We start from the raw sequence: 18830 nt of genomic DNA on the forward strand, positions 1-18830 counted from the left end.
GGGGGAGGAACACACTTTCGTGGGTCCCACCTCGTCCAACGTGCTAGACCTAACTCTTGTCACGGGAAAGAGTACCTTGGTATCTGACTGGAGAGTTCTCGAAAGACCATCCTTCTCAGACCATTAGTACATTCAGTTGAAGTTCGAGTTCAAAAACTCTTCGATGATAAACATCCGGTATACAAACTTTCTCTCAACCTCAAGGAATTTTTTAAAATCGCCAAACAAGCGATCGAAGAGATCGTCAAAAATGGAGGAAATTCTTTCTTTTTGGTTTTGATTTGAATAAACCTCAATACATATGCAATGACTCTTTCTAGCCTCTTTTGGCCAATGTTCCTTAGATTTCGCCAACCATTGAGGCCCTTTCCACCAAATCTTAAAATCTTTTAGCTTGATGCTACATCTGCTGGATTGTCTTCAGTTCTAACGTGTCCCCATTCAATTTCTTTAATCTTTCTTACTTTGCCAGTTCGACGCCTGATAAAGTTGTCTTTATTGTCTCCATTCTTTATCCAGGCTAGAGTAATAGTAGAATCACTCCAGGCACTCCAAACTATTTTGGAATAGTTTTCCGATTCTTCTTTGGATTAACTTTGCTTTTGCTGGATATTATAATTGTAGAATTATCTACCTTGGCATACACTATGGCAGCATAAGCCTTTTCGGATGCATCGGAAAACCCATGAATTTGCATCGACTTATTGTGTTGAGAATTTAGCTACCTCGATATCCGAATGCTCTCTAACTCTGAACTATTTTTAAACGAATTCCATTCCCGAGTATCCTGTTCTGATAATTCTTCATCCCAATTTTTGTCTGCTAGCCAAAGTTTTTGAATAAACAATTTTCCCACAAGTGTCACTGGAGACAACCAGCCTAAGGGCTCATACATCTTGGCTAAGGTATATAATACTATTCTCTTGTTATTTTTCTTAATTGGTTCATAGTGGAAATTTAACCTAAACTCGTCTTTAACCGGTTCCCATTGTAGTCCTAATGTTTTGACGGAAACATTAAACCCAAGTTAAACCCAACCTTATTAAACTTCCGGGTAACTTCTTTTACATGCTTTTTAGCATCCAGTATCGTGTCGGCACCTGTCATCAGGTCGTCCATATAAAAATCATTCTTTATGATTTCCCAAATTGCTTGATTTTTGCAAGTATCTGCTATTGCAACAAGTACCCTGGTTGCTAAGTAGGGTGCTGAAGCTGTACCGTACGTAACGGTTCTACGTTTATAATCTTGTAACTTTTCGTTTGGGTTATCTCTCCAAATGATATGCAAATATTGTTGATCGCCTTTATCAACATTAATTGCCGGTACATTTTTTCAATGTCCGCAGATATTACAAATGGCCATTTACGCCATTTCACCATAATATTGAAGATATATTTTTGGACCCTTGGTCCAACCCACATGATATCATTTAAACTTTTGTTTGTGGTTTTTGGTGAAGTATCGAAAACCACCCTCAGCTTTGTCGTTAGACTGGAATCTCTTATGACTCCTTGATGGGGTAAATAATATTTCCCATCTTCTTTGGAGTCTACCATATGTCCTAAGTTTTTATATTCGTGCATGAGCTTCACATATATTTTTCTTTTAATGTTGTATTATTGCTGAGCTTTCTTTCTAAACTGTAAAATCACGCTATAGCTTGGGGTTTTGAATCTCCTAGATCCTTTTCTTTTTTAAATGGTACTTTAACCACATACCTACCATTCTCATCTCTTCTTGTTGTTTCCAAGAAATGCTCCTCGCACACATCTTTTTCTTTTTCATTCTTTTCACTTTCCAATTCCCAGAACCGCTCCAAGTCCCCAACTCCAATTGTTGTCGCCACAATAAATTTATCACCTTTTGATTTGGTGCAACCGGATATAATCCATCCGAATTCTGTATTTTGTCCAAGTAATCCGTCTATTTTTACTACTCCTCTTTTAAAATATGGGTATACAAATCTATTCCAATCTACCCTACTTGGTTTGTTAAAGTTAGGGTCTGCCAACACATAATCTTGCCACTTAGTTTTCTCAATATTGAAAGACTTTAATGGTGAAGCTTTCATCAGTTTCGGAAGAATAATTGCTTCAATATTTAGAGGACCTTTATTTAATCATGAGTTTTTACCGATAAAGTAGCTTGTACTTTGAAGTGCAAGAGTCTGTAGATGACACTCCATTTACCTCGGTGTTCGCTCTTTTTATACCCGATACTCAAAATGAGTATCGGGGTATATTAGATTTGTGGTAAAAGTGGATGTGTGTAACGTCCAAAAGGAATCGTTTCCGACCCCATAAAGTATATATATTCTTGATCAGCATCAATAGCCGAGTCGATTGAGACATGTCTGTCTATCCGTCCGTCCGTCTGTCCGTCTGTCCGTCCCCTTCAGCGCCTAGTGCTCAAAGACTATAAGAGCTAGAGCAACGATGTTTTGGATCCAGACTTCTGTGATATGTCACTGCTACAAAAATATTTCAAAACTTTGCCCCGCCCACTTCCGCCCCCACAAAGGGCGAAAATCTGTGGCATCCACAATTTTAAAGATACGAGAAAACCAAAAACGTAGAATCGTAGAGGATGACTATATGTTCTAGAGTGCAAAATCTGAACCAGATCGTATAATTATTATAGCCAGAATCAAGAAAACAATTTCATTCTTTCTCGCTCTGTCTCTCTCTAACACACAGGTTTCATGGTCGGTTTTGGCAATTGCAAAATATGACTTCAAGGATCTCAGAACCTATATGAGCCAGAGCAACCAAATTTGGTATCCACACTCCTGTGATATCGGACCTTAACCATTTTGTGTCAAAATTTCGCCACACCCCTTTCTGCCCCCGCAAAGGACGAAAATCTGAGGCACCCACAAATCTCAGAGACTATTAAGGCTATAGTAACCAAATTTGGTATCCACACTGCTGTTAGATCTCACTATAAAACGTGTATCTCAAAATTTCGCCCTAACCCCTTCCGCCCCCACAAAGGACGAAAATCTGTTGCATCCACAATATTGCAGATTCGAGAATCATAGATAATGACCATATCTATCAGATTGTCACTCTTTGTCACGTCGTTTAAGATTAGCGCCGTCTGCCGGAGGAGAGCCATACTGACTTTTTCCTGCGACGTGTAAAGAGAAGTGTACCGTTGTTCTAAAAATTCCATTACATCTGGCAATGCTTGGATCTCTTTTGTCCTTTTTATATGACTTTCATATAATTGTAAGGAGATACGCGAAAATCGAATTAACTTCTTCTGTTACTTGTGACTTTAATTTGATTAAATGTATTGACTCATTCATAGAATCAGAAGACCATTTAATATGTTTCGTTGAATCGTGATCTAGCATTGGTAAGTCTAGTAAATGATTCAGCTGATCCGAACAAATTTTTTTGTTTATTTTCATACCGCTTGGTCAGCAATTCCCAAGCGCCATTATAATTCTCCAGCGGCCCAGTTAAAAGGTGAGCTACCATACTCCGTGCGTCACCCTTTATCACGATTTTCAAATAATTGAATTTTAGAGATGTACTCAGACTATCTCTGTTATGAATTATTTACAAAATATTTGTGAAAAGCCGTCCCACTCTTTTTCTTCGCCCGAGAATGTGGGTACTTCCACATTCGGAAGATCAGGCAAATCGATATCTTCTTTTTTATCGTTGCCCTTTTAGTATCCATGCTGTTTCCCTCAGCTACGGTTTGCATCCTAACTTCTAGGTTGCTTAACATGCTTTGAGTATAAAAGTCCAACTCGACGATCTGCTCGTTGAAGCTGTCGTTTGTTTCATAGCTATGATTAAACTCCTCAATTTTTGAGCTCAGGAACTCAATTTTTTCCTTTCTCATTCTACACTATCCTATCCACTATTGTCAATTTTGAGCTCTATGTCTTCTTTCAAAAATCCAGTCTCCACTGATTGTAACTTTGTTATTTCTACCTTCCCTTTCGTTAGGGTTTCATTATTTTTTGACTCTACATACTTTTTATGTATGTCCTCAATATTTTTAATCATTTTTTCGAACTGCTGTCTCTTATAGTAGTCATGATCGACTACTCCATATGCTAACAGTGCAGAATTATTGCCTATAACTTTGTTCTTAAGGTCTTCAAATGTTCAAATGACCTGCTTCAATCTTCTTAATCTCCTTTGCTATCGCGGCTTGAGCCTCTAATAGCTTAATTATTTGTTCCGATAACATCTTACTTTAATTTGTTACTTAATTAGGCTTAACAAAAAATGTAAAATATCTGACTTAGCTGATGAATTCTGTTTCTGCTTTTGTTGTTACTGCTGCTGAAGTCGCTGCTGATGATACCGTTGTCGCTGCTGCTGGTGTTGCCTCTGCTTATGTCACTTCAGCTACTGTCACTGCTGCTGATGTCGATACTGCTGAAGTTGCTGTCGCTGATGTCGCTGTGAATGACTTTAGTTGTATAATTCAGAATCAAGTCGTTGGTAATCTGTATTCATTCAAATCGTGTATTCTTTTTCGTACTATTTTTTTTTGCACTCCGCTTTTTTCCTTTTGTTTTGCATAAACAGCAGGTGTTTTCGTAAAATAATTAATTAACTCCCTAACCAGCCTACAATCTGGAAATCTATACTATTCCACGACTCTTTTTTAACTTTTTATTTTTGCTTTGGTTTGTCGTGTTGCTTGTTGTTGCTAGTAAATACGCATTACATCCCGCTCTCAGTTTATAGCTTTTTTTGTTTTATCACTCTCTCTCTATCACCTAAATATAAATAACTGTTCTTTCTTTATCGCTTTCAAAACTTTCTGTGCAGTAGCGCTCTCTGTCACTAGCTGCTGCTGCAACTGCTCTTCTCCTCTCTCAATTCCTACCGATTCCACTATTAGCGTTTGTCTGGCACACTGGTCGACTTGTTTCGAAATTTTATTCGCTGTCGACACCAGCTCCCTACGTTCGGAAGGGTCGAAGCGTTCTAGGGAGGGGATGAAGGAAAAATAAGGCGGCCTTCAAGTTACTGAGCCAGCTCGAAGGCCAAGCGGATATCTCCCAAGAGGAGGAATCTAAGCAAGCCTAGGCTGAGCAACGGGTACGGGAGGGCCGAAAAACACTTGATCGACCGCAGTGATGACAATGGGAAGATGACAGCGGCGCAGTGGCGGCGATCATCTCGCGAATGGGACGGGACCCCAGCGCTCCCATGCCCACGTTTTATGGAGCGGGATGGCTGAACGGGGTCAATATCCTCAAGTGCAACGACGACCCAACGCGACAGAAGCTCTGTGGGAGGGGGCCAAGCAGGAGGCGGTAGACAGGGAGTTAATCCCGTCTATACCAAAGGCGAAGGTGCTCTTCCCCATTGCTCTCCAAGGAGAGCGAGCACTGAAGCTGCTGCAGAGGCAAAATCCGGGCGTGCTGGAGAGCGAGGAGAAGCCCCTTATGGAAGCTTCCTGCTACATGGCACACGACAGACCCGCACCACAGGACGAACTTGGGAGTCTGGTGACAGAAGCCGGCCCCAAAAACCACCAACTCATCATTAGTACGGATTCCAATGCGCACCAAAATGTGTGGGGAAGCCCCGACATCAAGGACAATGGTAAGTCGCTCCTAGACTTTATACTATCCAATAACTTAGATGTAGCAAACGTGGGGGAGGAAAACATCTTCGTAGGTCCCACCTCGTCAAACGTGCTAGACCTAACTCTCGTCACGACAAAGAGTACTTTAGTATCTGGCTGGAGAGTTCTCGAAAGACCATCCTTCTCAGACCATTAGTACATTCAGTTCAAGTTCGAGTTCAAAAACTCTTCGATGATAAACATTCGGTATACAAACTTTCTCTCAACCTCAAGGAATTTTTTAAAATCGCCAAACAAGCGATCGAAGAGATCGTCAAAAATGGAGGAAATTCTTTCTTTTTGGTTTTGATTTGAATAAACCTCCGCTCCGATCGCTAAGTGCAGCTTCGCTCGGCCGACGTCGGTAGGCAGACGCAAAGCGGAGATAGCGAAGAGCGAGCTGGCAGAGAGCGTTTAGCAGGGCAAGCACGCGCAAAGCTTTAACAAACAAATGAGTGACATAGACATAAGTAACAAACAAAATAAGCGGCTGACAGCCAAGAATTAGGTGCTATTTGGCAAGCAGCTAATCGGCTGGGTTCTGCTCCGAACAGCCATTATTACACATTTTTAACGCCACATCGAGGCAAGGTTCCTGACCATCGGGATATGCGTTCTACTGATGCTCTTGGTAATATTTAAACAGTTCATCCAAAGAATGATGAATGTTTCTATTTGCTGTTTTTGCTGGTAAATGTTCGTAGGCCATACGTTAATTAATGCAATTGTTGATGGAAATGGTGGTGTATTTTTCTTGGAAGTCTCTGGTGAAACTGGAAAGACATTCCTCATATCATTGATTTTGGTCATTGTTCGTGCGTGATCCAAAATTGAGGTATCAGTTTCTTATTCTGGAATAACGGCCACGATTTTATAGGGTTGTCGTACGGCTCATTCAGTCTGCAATGGCAAACGTTTTAGTTGCCTTAAAAAACATCATCTGATCGAACTGTAAAATACTGTGCAATGACTCGAGAATTTTTGGTGGCGCAATAATTTAACTATCTGGCTATATGACGAAACTTCAACTGGTAGTGTTTTTAAACGACCCATCTGCTGAAGATTTATACAAGCAATTGCGGCCTATCGATAATGACCGTGTACCTGTTCACGAATTGAACATACTCCTAATTTTTGCAATTTTGTCTCATCAGCAAAGGACTCACGAACATCATTGCTTACCAAAAAGACAAATGGTTAAGAGAGCGAGCAATTTTGGCGGCTAAGAATAAACATGTGAATGACTTTAGTTGTATAATTCAGAATCAAGTCGTTGGTAATCTGTATTCATTCAAATCGTGTATTATCTTTCGTACTATTTTTGTTTTGCACTCCGCTTTTTTCCTTTTGTTTTGCATAAACAGCAGGTGTTTTCGTAAAATAATTAATTAACTCCCTAACCAGCCTACAATCTGGAAATCTATACTATTCCACGACTCTTTTTTAACTTTTTATTTTTATGCTTTGGTTTGTCGTGTTGCTTGTTGTTGCTAGTAAATACGCATTACATCCCGCTCTCAGTTTATAGCTTTTTTTGTTTTATCACTCTCTCTCTATCACCTAAATATAAATAACTGTTCTTTCTTTATCGCTTTCAAAACTTTCTGTGCAAGGCCAAGCGGATATCTCCCAAGAGGAGGAATCTAAGCAAGCCTAGGCTGAGCAACGGGTACGGGAGGGCCGAAAAACACTTGATCGACCGCAGTGATGACAATGGGAAGATGACAGCGGCGCAGTGGCGGCGATCATCTCGCGAATGGGACGGGACCCCAGCGCTCCCATGCCCACGTTTTATGGAGCGGGATGGCTGAACGGGGTCAATATCCTCAAGTGCAACGACGACCCAACGCGACAGTGGCCGGTGGAGAAGGTGCCCCAACTGGAAGCTCTGTGGGAAGGGGCCAAGCAGGAGGCGGTAGACAGGGAGTTAATCCCGTCTATACCAAAGGCGAAGGTGCTCTTCCCCATTGCTCTCCAAGGAGAGCGAGCACTGAAGCTGCTGCAGAGGCAAAATCCGGGCGTGCTGGAGAGCGAGGAGAAGCCCCTTATGGAAGCTTCCTGCTACATGGCACGACAGACCCGCACCACAGGACGAACTTGGGAGTCTGGTGACAGAAGCCGGACCCAAAAACCACCAACTCATCATTAGTACGGATTCCAATGCCCACCAAAATGTGTGGGGAAGCCCCGACATCAAGGACAATGGTAAGTCACTCCTAGACTTTATACTATCCAATAACTTAGATGTAGCAAACGTGGGGGAGGAAAACATCTTCGTAGGTCCCACCTCGTCAAACGTGCTAGACCTAACTCTCGTCACGACAAAGAGTACTTTAGTATCTGGCTGGAGAGTTCTCGAAAGACCATCCTTCTCAGACCATTAGTACATTCAGTTCAAGTTCGAGTTCAAAAACTCTTCGATGATAAACATTCGGTATACAAACTTTCTCTCAACCTCAAGGAATTTTTTAAAATCGCCAAACAAGCGATCGAAGAGATCGTCAAAAATGGAGGAAATTCTTTCTTTTTGGTTTTGATTTGAATAAACCTCAATACATATGCAATGACTCTTTCTAGCCTCTTTTGGCCAATGTTCCTCATTAGAGATGGAGGAGGAATTTTCAAAAGCGGCTAAAACTGCACGCTTATTCTCCGAGCTATCAATGCTTCCTGACACTATCCAACCAAGTTTTGTCTCCTGCTATGTTGGCAATTGGTCTGATAGTCGAATCTGTCTGACGCACATTAAATCGAAGAACAAACCAGAACCTATCAACAGATCGATACGTTGGGGCTTGGAGAAATTAGGATCAGCTAGTTTTAGATTATTCGGCATGGGCCAATCTTTTGCGTCTACGCCGAAGTTAGGCTGCATTTCCGTAATTGAGTTGGTGACAATTGCAGCGAAGGAAGCTCGATAGCTTGCGTCCTGGGATTGTACAACTATATGTACAGACTTGCTCGAAGGTAGAATGGAATCTCCGATTCCAGAGATGTGAACATAAGACGAGCGATGATCCAACTGCAACTGATCAGCAAGTCTAGATGTTACAAAGTTTGCCTGTGATGCAGAATCCAAAATGGCACGACATGGGATAAATGCTCCATAACGATCTGTTACATGGACGAGGGCAGTAGGTAGCAACACGTTCTGGCTAGGCTGAGATTTCTGGATCGAGGGGGGAGGGCTAGAACACCCGCTTGCTAGAAGCACAGTCGCGGCCTCTTGCTGGATCAATTCCTCGGCCGGTGAAGAGGAAGATGAAGCACCAGTTCCCGATGGAATGTGGAGTAGCGTGTAATGTTTGGCCTGGCAATGCCTGCAAAGTCCTGACCTGCACCTCTGCAATTCATGGCCTTTTTTGAGGCAGTTCAAACACAAGCGGCTCTTCTTTGCTTCTTTGTATCGTTCAAACGCAGAGAGATTCAGGAATGCATGACATCTAGATATGTAATGCTCGGAGGAATTGCAATGGTTATATATGGGGTTAGGATGGTCGTTACTGGAGGTGATAAGGGTGACAGGTTTGTCTTCTCCCACCTGTTGACTAGGACTTGTTGCCATGGCTGATCCCAAATTCTCCAGCATCCGACATCTCGCTTCCAAAAATGAGGCCATGCTTGACCACCGAGGCAATCCTGACGTCGGCAAGCTATCTTCCCATTTCTCCTTTGTTTTGTGGTCCAGTTTCGTGCCTATGATGAAAATCAGCAACCCATCCAAAATCTCCTGCGGGGTCGCCAAGGTCTGAAGTGCACGCAAGTGCGAATTGATTTTGTCGCTGAGCGCGCGCAAGCCGATAGCTGAGCCCTTCTCCACCCCTTGCAGCCCGAAAATAGCCTTGACGTGTGCCTGAAAATGTAACAGTTTATTATCGAATCGCAACATTAGCAAATGCAACGCCTTGTCGTAATTCTCCTCAGAAAGTTCCAAGGAACGAATCGTATCCAGCGCAGCACCATCTAGACATCCACGCAGATATTGGAATTTTTCGATGATTGGGATACGATGGTCTTTGTGCACCATTGTCGAGAACATTGAGTGGAATTCTGGCCAATCCATGTAGCTCCCACCGAATCGCGGAAGCTGCAACTCGGGCATTCGAGAACGGCCTATACTACTATAGCCGAACAACGACGAATTCCCCTCGAGAGTATGCCGAGCTGTTGAATTGGCAACATTTACCGTGCGCGCAGCCATCAACTCCCGCGAAAGCCTGGACCTAACCTTGACGTAAACATTCGAAAAGTCCAGCCGGGCATCATGGGCTAACTGCAGGAAATCCAACCTTTCAAGGCTCGTTTGAGCGGCATCGAAATCCGCATTCATTCGCTCAATTTGCTCTAAGCGAGCTTGAAGTTCTGCCTCATCTAACTCGGCAAGCTCTTCCTTGGTGAGAAAGCGATCCATGGCCTTTAGTTGGCGCGCGACGGACTCGGCCTTGTGCTTGTAGAAATCAACATCACTCGGCATTGCTGCGTTCGCGACATTGGTAGGCTCAGGTGCTGCCATGTTGAGGTTTTAAAAGAGTCACTCAGCACGACCGAAAAAAACACCCTGTATACGTATAAACGTGCGAACCGAAAGCAAAGGGATTACAGCTAATGCCTTTAGCTGTGCGGCTGTGCGAGCTGTCCGATTCCGCTTTGTACTCCGCTTGTGTGTATTAGTGAGTTCGCTGCACTGCACTGACCGAATTGTCGCGACAGAGAAATTAATAGCCAGCAATGCGTGTATGTAGGTGTATGTAAAGTATGTTTTAGCACCGAATTGTGCTTAACCGCCGAAAATTTGTTAAGGCTAACGAATGTCGATCGCGAATGATTATTAATTGACACTGAAACTCAGAGAGCACGTCGAGATCACGTCGGGGTCACCAAATTTTATGTGGAGATAATGTTTTTTATCCCCAATCGGCCGACTAATTATTTCAATTAAATAAAACTCGGTGCAGAAATAAAATTGCGATATGTTCTTTAATGCGTGACATCCAAATTGCAAGTGTGGCTTGCCTGCCCTTTACATTGCCGCTCCGATCGCTAAGCGCAGCTTCGCTCGGCCGACGTCGGTAGGCAGACGCAAAGCGGAGATAGCGAAGAGCGAGCTGGCAGAGAGCGTTTAGCAGGGCAAGCACGCGCAAAGCTTTAACAAACAAATGAGTGACATAGACATAAGTAACAAACAAAATAAGCGGCTGACAGCCAAGAATTAGGTGCTATTTGGCAAGCAGCTAATCGGCTGGGTTCTGCTCCGAACAGCCATTATTACACATTTTTAACGCCACATCGAGGCAAGGTTCCTGACCATCGGGATATGCGTTCTACTGATGCTCTTGGTAATATTTAAACAGTTCATCCAAAGAATGATGAATGTTTCTATTTGCTGTTTTTGCTGGTAAATGTTCGTAGGCCATACGTTAATTAATGCAATTGTTGATGGAAATGGTGGTGTATTTTTCTTGGAAGTCTCTGGTGAAACTGGAAAGACATTCCTCATATCATTGATTTTGGTCATTGTTCGTGCGTGATCCAAAATTGAGGTATCAGTTTCTTATTCTGGAATAACGGCCACGATTTTATAGGGTTGTCGTACGGCTCATTCAGTCTGCAATGGCAAACGTTTTAGTTGCCTTAAAAAACATCATCTGATCGAACTGTAAAATACTGTGCAATGACTCGAGAATTTTTGGTGGCGCAATAATTTAACTATCTGGCTATATGACGAAACTTCAACTGGTAGTATTTTTAAACGACCCATCTGCTGAAGATTTATACAAGCAATTGCGGCCTATCGATAATGACCGTGTACCTGTTCACGAATTGAACATACTCCTAATTTTTGCAATTTTGTCTCATCAGCAAAGAACTCACGAACATCATTGCTTACCAAAAAGACAAATGGTTAAGAGAGCGAGCAATTTTGGCGGCTAAGAATAAACATGTGAATGACTTTAGTTGTATAATTCAGAATCAAGTCGTTGGTAATCTGTATTCATTCAAATCGTGTATTATCTTTCGTACTATTTTTGTTTTGCACTCCGCTTTTTTCCTTTTGTTTTGCATAAACAGCAGGTGTTTTCGTAAAATAATTAATTAACTCCCTAACCAGCCTACAATCTGGAAATCTATACTATTCCACGACTCTTTTTTAACTTTTTATTTTTATGCTTTGGTTTGTCGTGTTGCTTGTTGTTGCTAGTAAATACGCATTACATCCCGCTCTCAGTTTATAGCTTTTTTTGTTTTATCACTCTCTCTCTATCACCTAAATATAAATAACTGTTCTTTCTTTATCGCTTTCAAAACTTTCTGTGCAAGGCCAAGCGGATATCTCCCAAGAGGAGGAATCTAAGCAAGCCTAGGCTGAGCAACGGGTACGGGAGGGCCGAAAAACACTTGATCGACCGCAGTGATGACAATGGGAAGATGACAGCGGCGCAGTGGCGGCGATCATCTCGCGAATGGGACGGGACCCCAGCGCTCCCATGCCCACGTTTTATGGAGCGGGATGGCTGAACGGGGTCAATATCCTCAAGTGCAACGACGACCCAACGCGACAGAAGCTCTGTGGGAGGGGGCCAAGCAGGAGGCGGTAGACAGGGAGTTAATCCCGTCTATACCAAAGGCGAAGGTGCTCTTCCCCATTGCTCTCCAAGGAGAGCGAGCACTGAAGCTGCTGCAGAGGCAAAATCCGGGCGTGCTGGAGAGCGAGGAGAAGCCCCTTATGAAAGCTTCCTGCTACATGGCACACGACAGACCCGCACCACAGGACGAACTTGGGAGTCTGGTGACAGAAGCCGGACCCAAAAACCACCAACTCATCATTAGTACGGATTCCAATGCCCACCAAAATGTGTGGGGAAGCCCCGACATCAAGGACAATGGTAAGTCACTCCTAGACTTTATACTATCCAATAACTTAGATGTAGCAAACGTGGGGGAGGAAAACATCTTCGTAGGTCCCACCTCGTCAAACGTGCTAGACCTAACTCTCGTCACGACAAAGAGTACTTTAGTATCTGGCTGGAGAGTTCTCGAAAGACCATCCTTCTCAGACCATTAGTACATTCAGTTCAAGTTCGAGTTCAAAAACTCTTCGATGATAAACATTCGGTATACAAACTTTCTCTCAACCTCAAGGAATTTTTTAAAATCGCCAAACAAGCGATCGAAGAGATCGTCAAAAATGGAGGAAATTCTTTCTTTTTGGTTTTGATTTGAATAAACCTCCGCTCCGATCGCTAAGTGCAGCTTCGCTCGGCCGACGTCGGTAGGCAGACGCAAAGCGGAGATAGCGAAGAGCGAGCTGGCAGAGAGCGTTTAGCAGGGCAAGCACGCGCAAAGCTTTAACAAACAAATGAGTGACATAGACATAAGTAACAAACAAAATAAGCGGCTGACAGCCAAGAATTAGGTGCTATTTGGCAAGCAGCTAATCGGCTGGGTTCTGCTCCGAACAGCCATTATTACACATTTTTAACGCCACATCGAGGCAAGGTTCCTGACCATCGGGATATGCGTTCTACTGATGCTCTTGGTAATATTTAAACAGTTCATCCAAAGAATGATGAATGTTTCTATTTGCTGTTTTTGCTGGTAAATGTTCGTAGGCCATACGTTAATTAATGCAATTGTTGATGGAAATGGTGGTGTATTTTTCTTGGAAGTCTCTGGTGAAACTGGAAAGACATTCCTCATATCATTGATTTTGGTCATTGTTCGTGCGTGATCCAAAATTGAGGTATCAGTTTCTTATTCTGGAATAACGGCCACGATTTTATAGGGTTGTCGTACGGCTCATTCAGTCTGCAATGGCAAACGTTTTAGTTGCCTTAAAAAACATCATCTGATCGAACTGTAAAATACTGTGCAATGACTCGAGAATTTTTGGTGGCGCAATAATTTAACTATCTGGCTATATGACGAAACTTCAACTGGTAGTATTTTTAAACGACCCATCTGCTGAAGATTTATACAAGCAATTGCGGCCTATCGATAATGACCGTGTACCTGTTCACGAATTGAACATACTCCTAATTTTTGCAATTTTGTCTCATCAGCAAAGAACTCACGAACATCATTGCTTACCAAAAAGACAAATGGTTAAGAGAGCGAGCAATTTTGGCGGCTAAGAATAAACATGTGAATGACTTTAGTTGTATAATTCAGAATCAAGTCGTTGGTAATCTGTATTCATTCAAATCGTGTATTATCTTTCGTACTATTTTTGTTTTGCACTCCGCTTTTTTCCTTTTGTTTTGCATAAACAGCAGGTGTTTTCGTAAAATAATTAATTAACTCCCTAACCAGCCTACAATCTGGAAATCTATACTATTCCACGACTCTTTTTTAACTTTTTATTTTTATGCTTTGGTTTGTCGTGTTGCTTGTTGTTGCTAGTAAATACGCATTACATCCCGCTCTCAGTTTATAGCTTTTTTTGTTTTATCACTCTCTCTCTATCACCTAAATATAAATAACTGTTCTTTCTTTATCGCTTTCAAAACTTTCTGTGCAAGGCCAAGCGGATATCTCCCAAGAGGAGGAATCTAAGCAAGCCTAGGCTGAGCAACGGGTACGGGAGGGCCGAAAAACACTTGATCGACCGCAGTGATGACAATGGGAAGATGACAGCGGCGCAGTGGCGGCGATCATCTCGCGAATGGGACGGGACCCCAGCGCTCCCATGCCCACGTTTTATGGAGCGGGATGGCTGAACGGGGTCAATATCCTCAAGTGCAACGACGACCCAACGCGACAGTGGCCGGTGGAGAAGGTGCCCCAACTGGAAGCTCTGTGGGAGGGGGCCAAGCAGGAGGCGGTAGACAGGGAGTTAATCCCGTCTATACCAAAGGCGAAGGTGCTCTTCCCCATTGCTCTCCAAGGAGAGCGAGCACTGAAGCTGCTGCAGAGGCAAAATCCGGGCGTGCTGGAGAGCGAGGAGAAGCCCCTTATGGAAGCTTCCTGCTACATGGCACGACAGACCCGCACCACAGGACGAACTTGGGAGTCTGGTGACAGAAGCCGGACCCAAAAACCACCAACTCATCATTAGTACGGATTCCAATGCCCACCAAAATGTGTGGGGAAGCCCCGACATCAAGGTATGTCAATGGTAAGTCACTCCTAGACTTTATACTATCCAATAACTTAGATGTAGCAAACGTGGGGGAGGAAAACATCTTCGTAGGTCCCACCTCGTCAAACGTGCTAGACCTAACTCTCGTCACGACAAAGAGTACTTTAGTATCTGGCTGGAGAGTTCTCGAAAGACCATCCTTCTCAGACCATTAGTACATTCAGTTCAAGTTCGAGTTCAAAAACTCTTCGATGATAAACATTCGGTATACAAACTTTCTCTCAACCTCAAGGAATTTTTTAAAATCGCCAAACAAGCGATCGAAGAGATCGTCAAAAATGGAGGAAATTCTTTCTTTTTGGTTTTGATTTGAATAAACCTCAATACATATGCAATGACTCTTTCTAGCCTCTTTTGGCCAATGTTCCTTAGATTTCGCCAACCATTGAGGCCCTTTCCACCAAATCTTAAAATCTTTTAGCTTGATGCTACATCTGCTGGATTGTCTTCAGTTCTAACGTGTCCCCATTCAATTTCTTTAATCTTTCTTACTTTGCCAGTTCGACGCCTGATAAAGTTGTCTTTATTGTCTCCATTCTTTATCCAGGCTAGAGTAATAGTAGAATCACTCCAGGCACTCCAAACTATTTTGGAATAGTTTTCCGATTCTTCTTTGGATTAACTTTGCTTTTGCTGGATATTATAATTGTAGAATTATCTACCTTGGCATACACTATGGCAGCATAAGCCTTTTCGGATGCATCGGAAAACCCATGAATTTGCATCGACTTATTGTGTTGAGAATTTAGCTATCTCGATATCCGAATGCTCTCTAACTCTGAACTATTTTTAAACGAATTCCATTCCCGAGTATCCTGTTCTGATAATTCTTCATCCCAATTTTTGTCTGCTAGCCAAAGTTTTTGAATAAACAATTTTCCCATAAGTGTCACTGGAGACAACCAGCCTAAGGGCTCATACATCTTGGCTGAGGTATATAATACTATTCTCTTGTTATTTTTCTTAATTGGTTCATAGTGGAAATTTAACCTAAACTCGTCTTTAACCGGTTCCCATTGTAGTCCTAATGTTTTGACGGAAACATTAAACCCAAGTTAAACCCAACCTTATTAATCTTCCGGGTAACTTCTTTTACATGCTTTTTAGCATCCAGTATCGTGTCGGCACCTGTCATCAGGTCGTCCATATAAAAATCATTCTTTATGATTTCCCAAATTGCTTGATTTTTGCAAGTATCTGCTATTGCAACAAGTACCCTGGTTGCTAAGTAGGGTGCTGAAGCTGTACCGTACGTAACGGTTCTACGTTTATAATCTTGTAACTTTTCGTTTGGGTTATCTCTCCAAATGATATGCAAATATTGTTGATCGCCTTTATCAACATTAATTGCCGGTACATTTTTTCAATGTCCGCAGATATTACAAATGGCCATTTACGCCATTTCACCATAATATTGAAGATATATTTTTGGACCCTTGGTCCAACCCACATGATATCATTTAAACTTTTGTTTGTGGTTTTTGGTGAAGTATCGAAAACCACCCTCAGCTTTGTCGTTAGACTGGAATCTCTTATGACTCCTTGATGGGGTAAATAATATTTCCCATCTTCTTTGGAGTCTACCATATGTCCTAAGTTTTTATATTCGTGCATGAGCTTCACATATATTTTTCTTTTAATGTTGTATTATTGCTGAGCTTTCTTTCTAAACTGTAAAATCACGCTATAGCTTGGGGTTTTGAATCTCCTAGATCCTTTTCTTTTTTAAATGGTACTTTAACCACATACCTACCATTCTCATCTCTTCTTGTTGTTTCCAAGAAATGCTCCTCGCACACATCTTTTTCTTTTTCATTCTTTTCACTTTCCAATTCCCAGAACCGCTCCAAGTCCCCAACTCTAATTGTTGTCGCCACAATAAATTTATCACCTTTTGATTTGGTGCAACCGGATATAATCCATCCGAATTCTGTATTTTGTCCAAGTAATCCGTCTATTTTTACTACTCCTCTTTTAAAATATGGGTATACAAATCTATTCCAATCTACCCTACTTGGTTTGTTAATGTTAGGGTCTGCCAACACATAATCTTGCCACTTAGTTTTCTCAATATTGAAAGACTTTAATGGTGAAGCTTTCATCAGTTTCGGAAGAATAATTGCTTCAATATTTAGAGGACCTTTATTTAATCATGAGTTTTTACCGATAAAGTAGCTTGTACTTTGAAGTGCAAGAGTCTGTAGATGACACTCCATTTACCTCGGTGTTCGCTCTTTTTATACCCGATACTCAAAATGAGTATCGGGGTATATTAGATTTGTGGTAAAAGTGGATGCAATTTTGTCTCATCAGCAAAGAACTCACGAACATCATTGCTTACCAAAAAGACAAATGGTTAAGAGAGCGAGCAATTTTGGCGGCTAAGAATAAACATGTGAATGACTTTAGTTGTATAATTCAGAATCAAGTCGTTGGTAATCTGTATTCATTCAAATCGTGTATTATCTTTCGTACTATTTTTGTTTTGCACTCCGCTTTTTTCCTTTTGTTTTGCATAAACAGCAGGTGTTTTCGTAAAATAATTAATTAACTCCCTAACCAGCCTACAATCTGGAAATCTATACTATTCCACGACTCTTTTTTAACTTTTTATTTTTATGCTTTGGTTTGTCGTGTTGCTTGTTGTTGCTAGTAAATACGCATTACATCCCGCTCTCAGTTTATAGTTTTTTTTGTTTTATCACTCTCTCTCTATCACCTAAATATAAATAACTGTTCTTTCTTTATCGCTTTCAAAACTTTCTGTGCAAGGCCAAGCGGATATCTCCCAAGAGGAGGAATCTAAGCAAGCCTAGGCTGAGCAACGGGTACGGGAGGGCCGAAAAACACTTGATCGACCGCAGTGATGACAATGGGAAGATGACAGCGGCGCAGTGGCGGCGATCATCTCGCGAATGGGACGGGACCCCAGCGCTCCCATGCCCACGTTTTATGGAGCGGGATGGCTGAACGGGGTCAATATCCTCAAGTGCAACGACGACCCAACGCGACAGTGGCCGGTGGAGAAGGTGCCCCAACTGGAAGCTCTGTGGGAGGGGGCCAAGCAGGAGGCGGTAGACAGGGAGTTAATCCCGTCTATACCAAAGGCGAAGGTGCTCTTCCCCATTGCTCTCCAAGGAGAGCGAGCACTGAAGCTGCTGCAGAGGCAAAATCCGGGCGTGCTGGAGAGCGAGGAGAAGCCCCTTATGGAAGCTTCCTGCTACATGGCACGACAGACCCGCACCACAGGACGAACTTGGGAGTCTGGTGACAGAAGCCGGACCCAAAAACCACCAACTCATCATTAGTACGGATTCCAATGCCCACCAAAATGTGTGGGGAAGCCCCGACATCAAGGACAATGGTAAGTCACTCCTAGACTTTATACTATCCAATAACTTAGATGTAGCAAACGTGGGGGAGGAAAACATCTTCGTAGGTCCCACCTCGTCAAACGTGCTAGACCTAACTCTCGTCACGACAAAGAGTACTTTAGTATCTGGCTGGAGAGTTCTCGAAAGACCATCCTTCTCAGACCATTAGTACATTCAGTTCAAGTTCGAGTTCAAAAACTCTTCGATGATAAACATTCGGTATACAAACTTTCTCTCAACCTCAAGGAATTTTTTAAAATCGCCAAACAAGCGATCGAAGAGATCGTCAAAAATGGAGGAAATTCTTTCTTTTTGGTTTTGATTTGAATAAACCTCAATACATATGCAATGACTCTTTCTAGCCTCTTTTGGCCAATGTTCCTTAGATTTCGCCAACCATTGAGGCCCTTTCCACCAAATCTTAAAATCTTTTAGCTTGATGCTACATCTGCTGGATTGTCTTCAGTTCTAACGTGTCCCCATTCAATTTCTTTAATCTTTCTTACTTTGCCAGTTCGACGCCTGATAAAGTTGTCTTTATTGTCTCCATTCTTTATCCAGGCTAGAGTAATAGTAGAATCACTCCAGGCACTCCAAACTATTTTGGAATAGTTTTCCGATTCTTCTTTGGATTAACTTTGCTTTTGCTGGATATTATAATTGTAGAATTATCTACCTTGGCATACACTATGGCAGCATAAGCCTTT

At 42.3% G+C, this 18830-nt stretch overlaps 2 protein-coding genes and 1 long non-coding RNA gene across 3 annotated transcripts; 2 read left to right on the forward strand and 1 right to left on the reverse strand.

The window, feature by feature from the left end:
• Positions 1-4464: 4464 nt before the first annotated feature.
• Positions 4465-8201, reverse strand: LOC117184591 (uncharacterized). Its single transcript, XR_004469998.1, has 2 exons — positions 8159-8201; positions 4465-5931 (listed from the first exon to the last, which is right to left on the reverse strand). It is a non-coding gene; the product is annotated as an uncharacterized lncRNA (long non-coding RNA).
• On the forward strand, positions 5197-7497 carry LOC26534232 (uncharacterized). The gene is made up of 2 exons (XM_033382942.1): positions 5197-5588; positions 7224-7497. The coding sequence occupies exons 1-2, from the start codon at positions 5213-5215 to the stop codon at positions 7265-7267; spliced, it is 420 nt and encodes a 139-aa protein (XP_033238833.1). The 5' UTR covers positions 5197-5212; the 3' UTR covers positions 7268-7497.
• A 3901-nt stretch (positions 8202-12102) lies between the features above and the next one.
• LOC117184590 (uncharacterized) lies at positions 12103-14244 on the forward strand. The gene is made up of 2 exons (XM_033382941.1): positions 12103-12494; positions 14130-14244. Exons 1-2 carry the CDS (start codon positions 12119-12121, stop codon positions 14171-14173), a joined length of 420 nt encoding a protein of 139 aa, XP_033238832.1. The 5' UTR covers positions 12103-12118; the 3' UTR covers positions 14174-14244.
• Positions 14245-18830: the final 4586 nt, after the last annotated feature.

Source organism: Drosophila pseudoobscura, chromosome X (assembly GCF_009870125.1).
Source record: "Drosophila pseudoobscura strain MV-25-SWS-2005 chromosome X, UCI_Dpse_MV25, whole genome shotgun sequence".
NCBI lineage: Eukaryota > Metazoa > Arthropoda > Insecta > Diptera > Drosophilidae > Drosophila > Drosophila pseudoobscura.

Excerpts from the sequence above, each read along its gene's own strand:
- LOC26534232 (XM_033382942.1), top strand. The coding sequence starts at position 5,213 with ATGGCTGAACGGGGTCAATATCCTCAAGTGCAACGACGACCCAACGCG. Across the intron at positions 5,589-7,223 it reads CCCCGACATCAAGGACAATG|GCCAAGCGGATATCTCCCAA; the intron begins GTAAGTCGCTCC and ends TTTCTGTGCAAG.
- LOC117184590 (XM_033382941.1), top strand. The coding sequence starts at position 12,119 with ATGGCTGAACGGGGTCAATATCCTCAAGTGCAACGACGACCCAACGCG. Across the intron at positions 12,495-14,129 it reads CCCCGACATCAAGGACAATG|GCCAAGCGGATATCTCCCAA; the intron begins GTAAGTCACTCC and ends TTTCTGTGCAAG.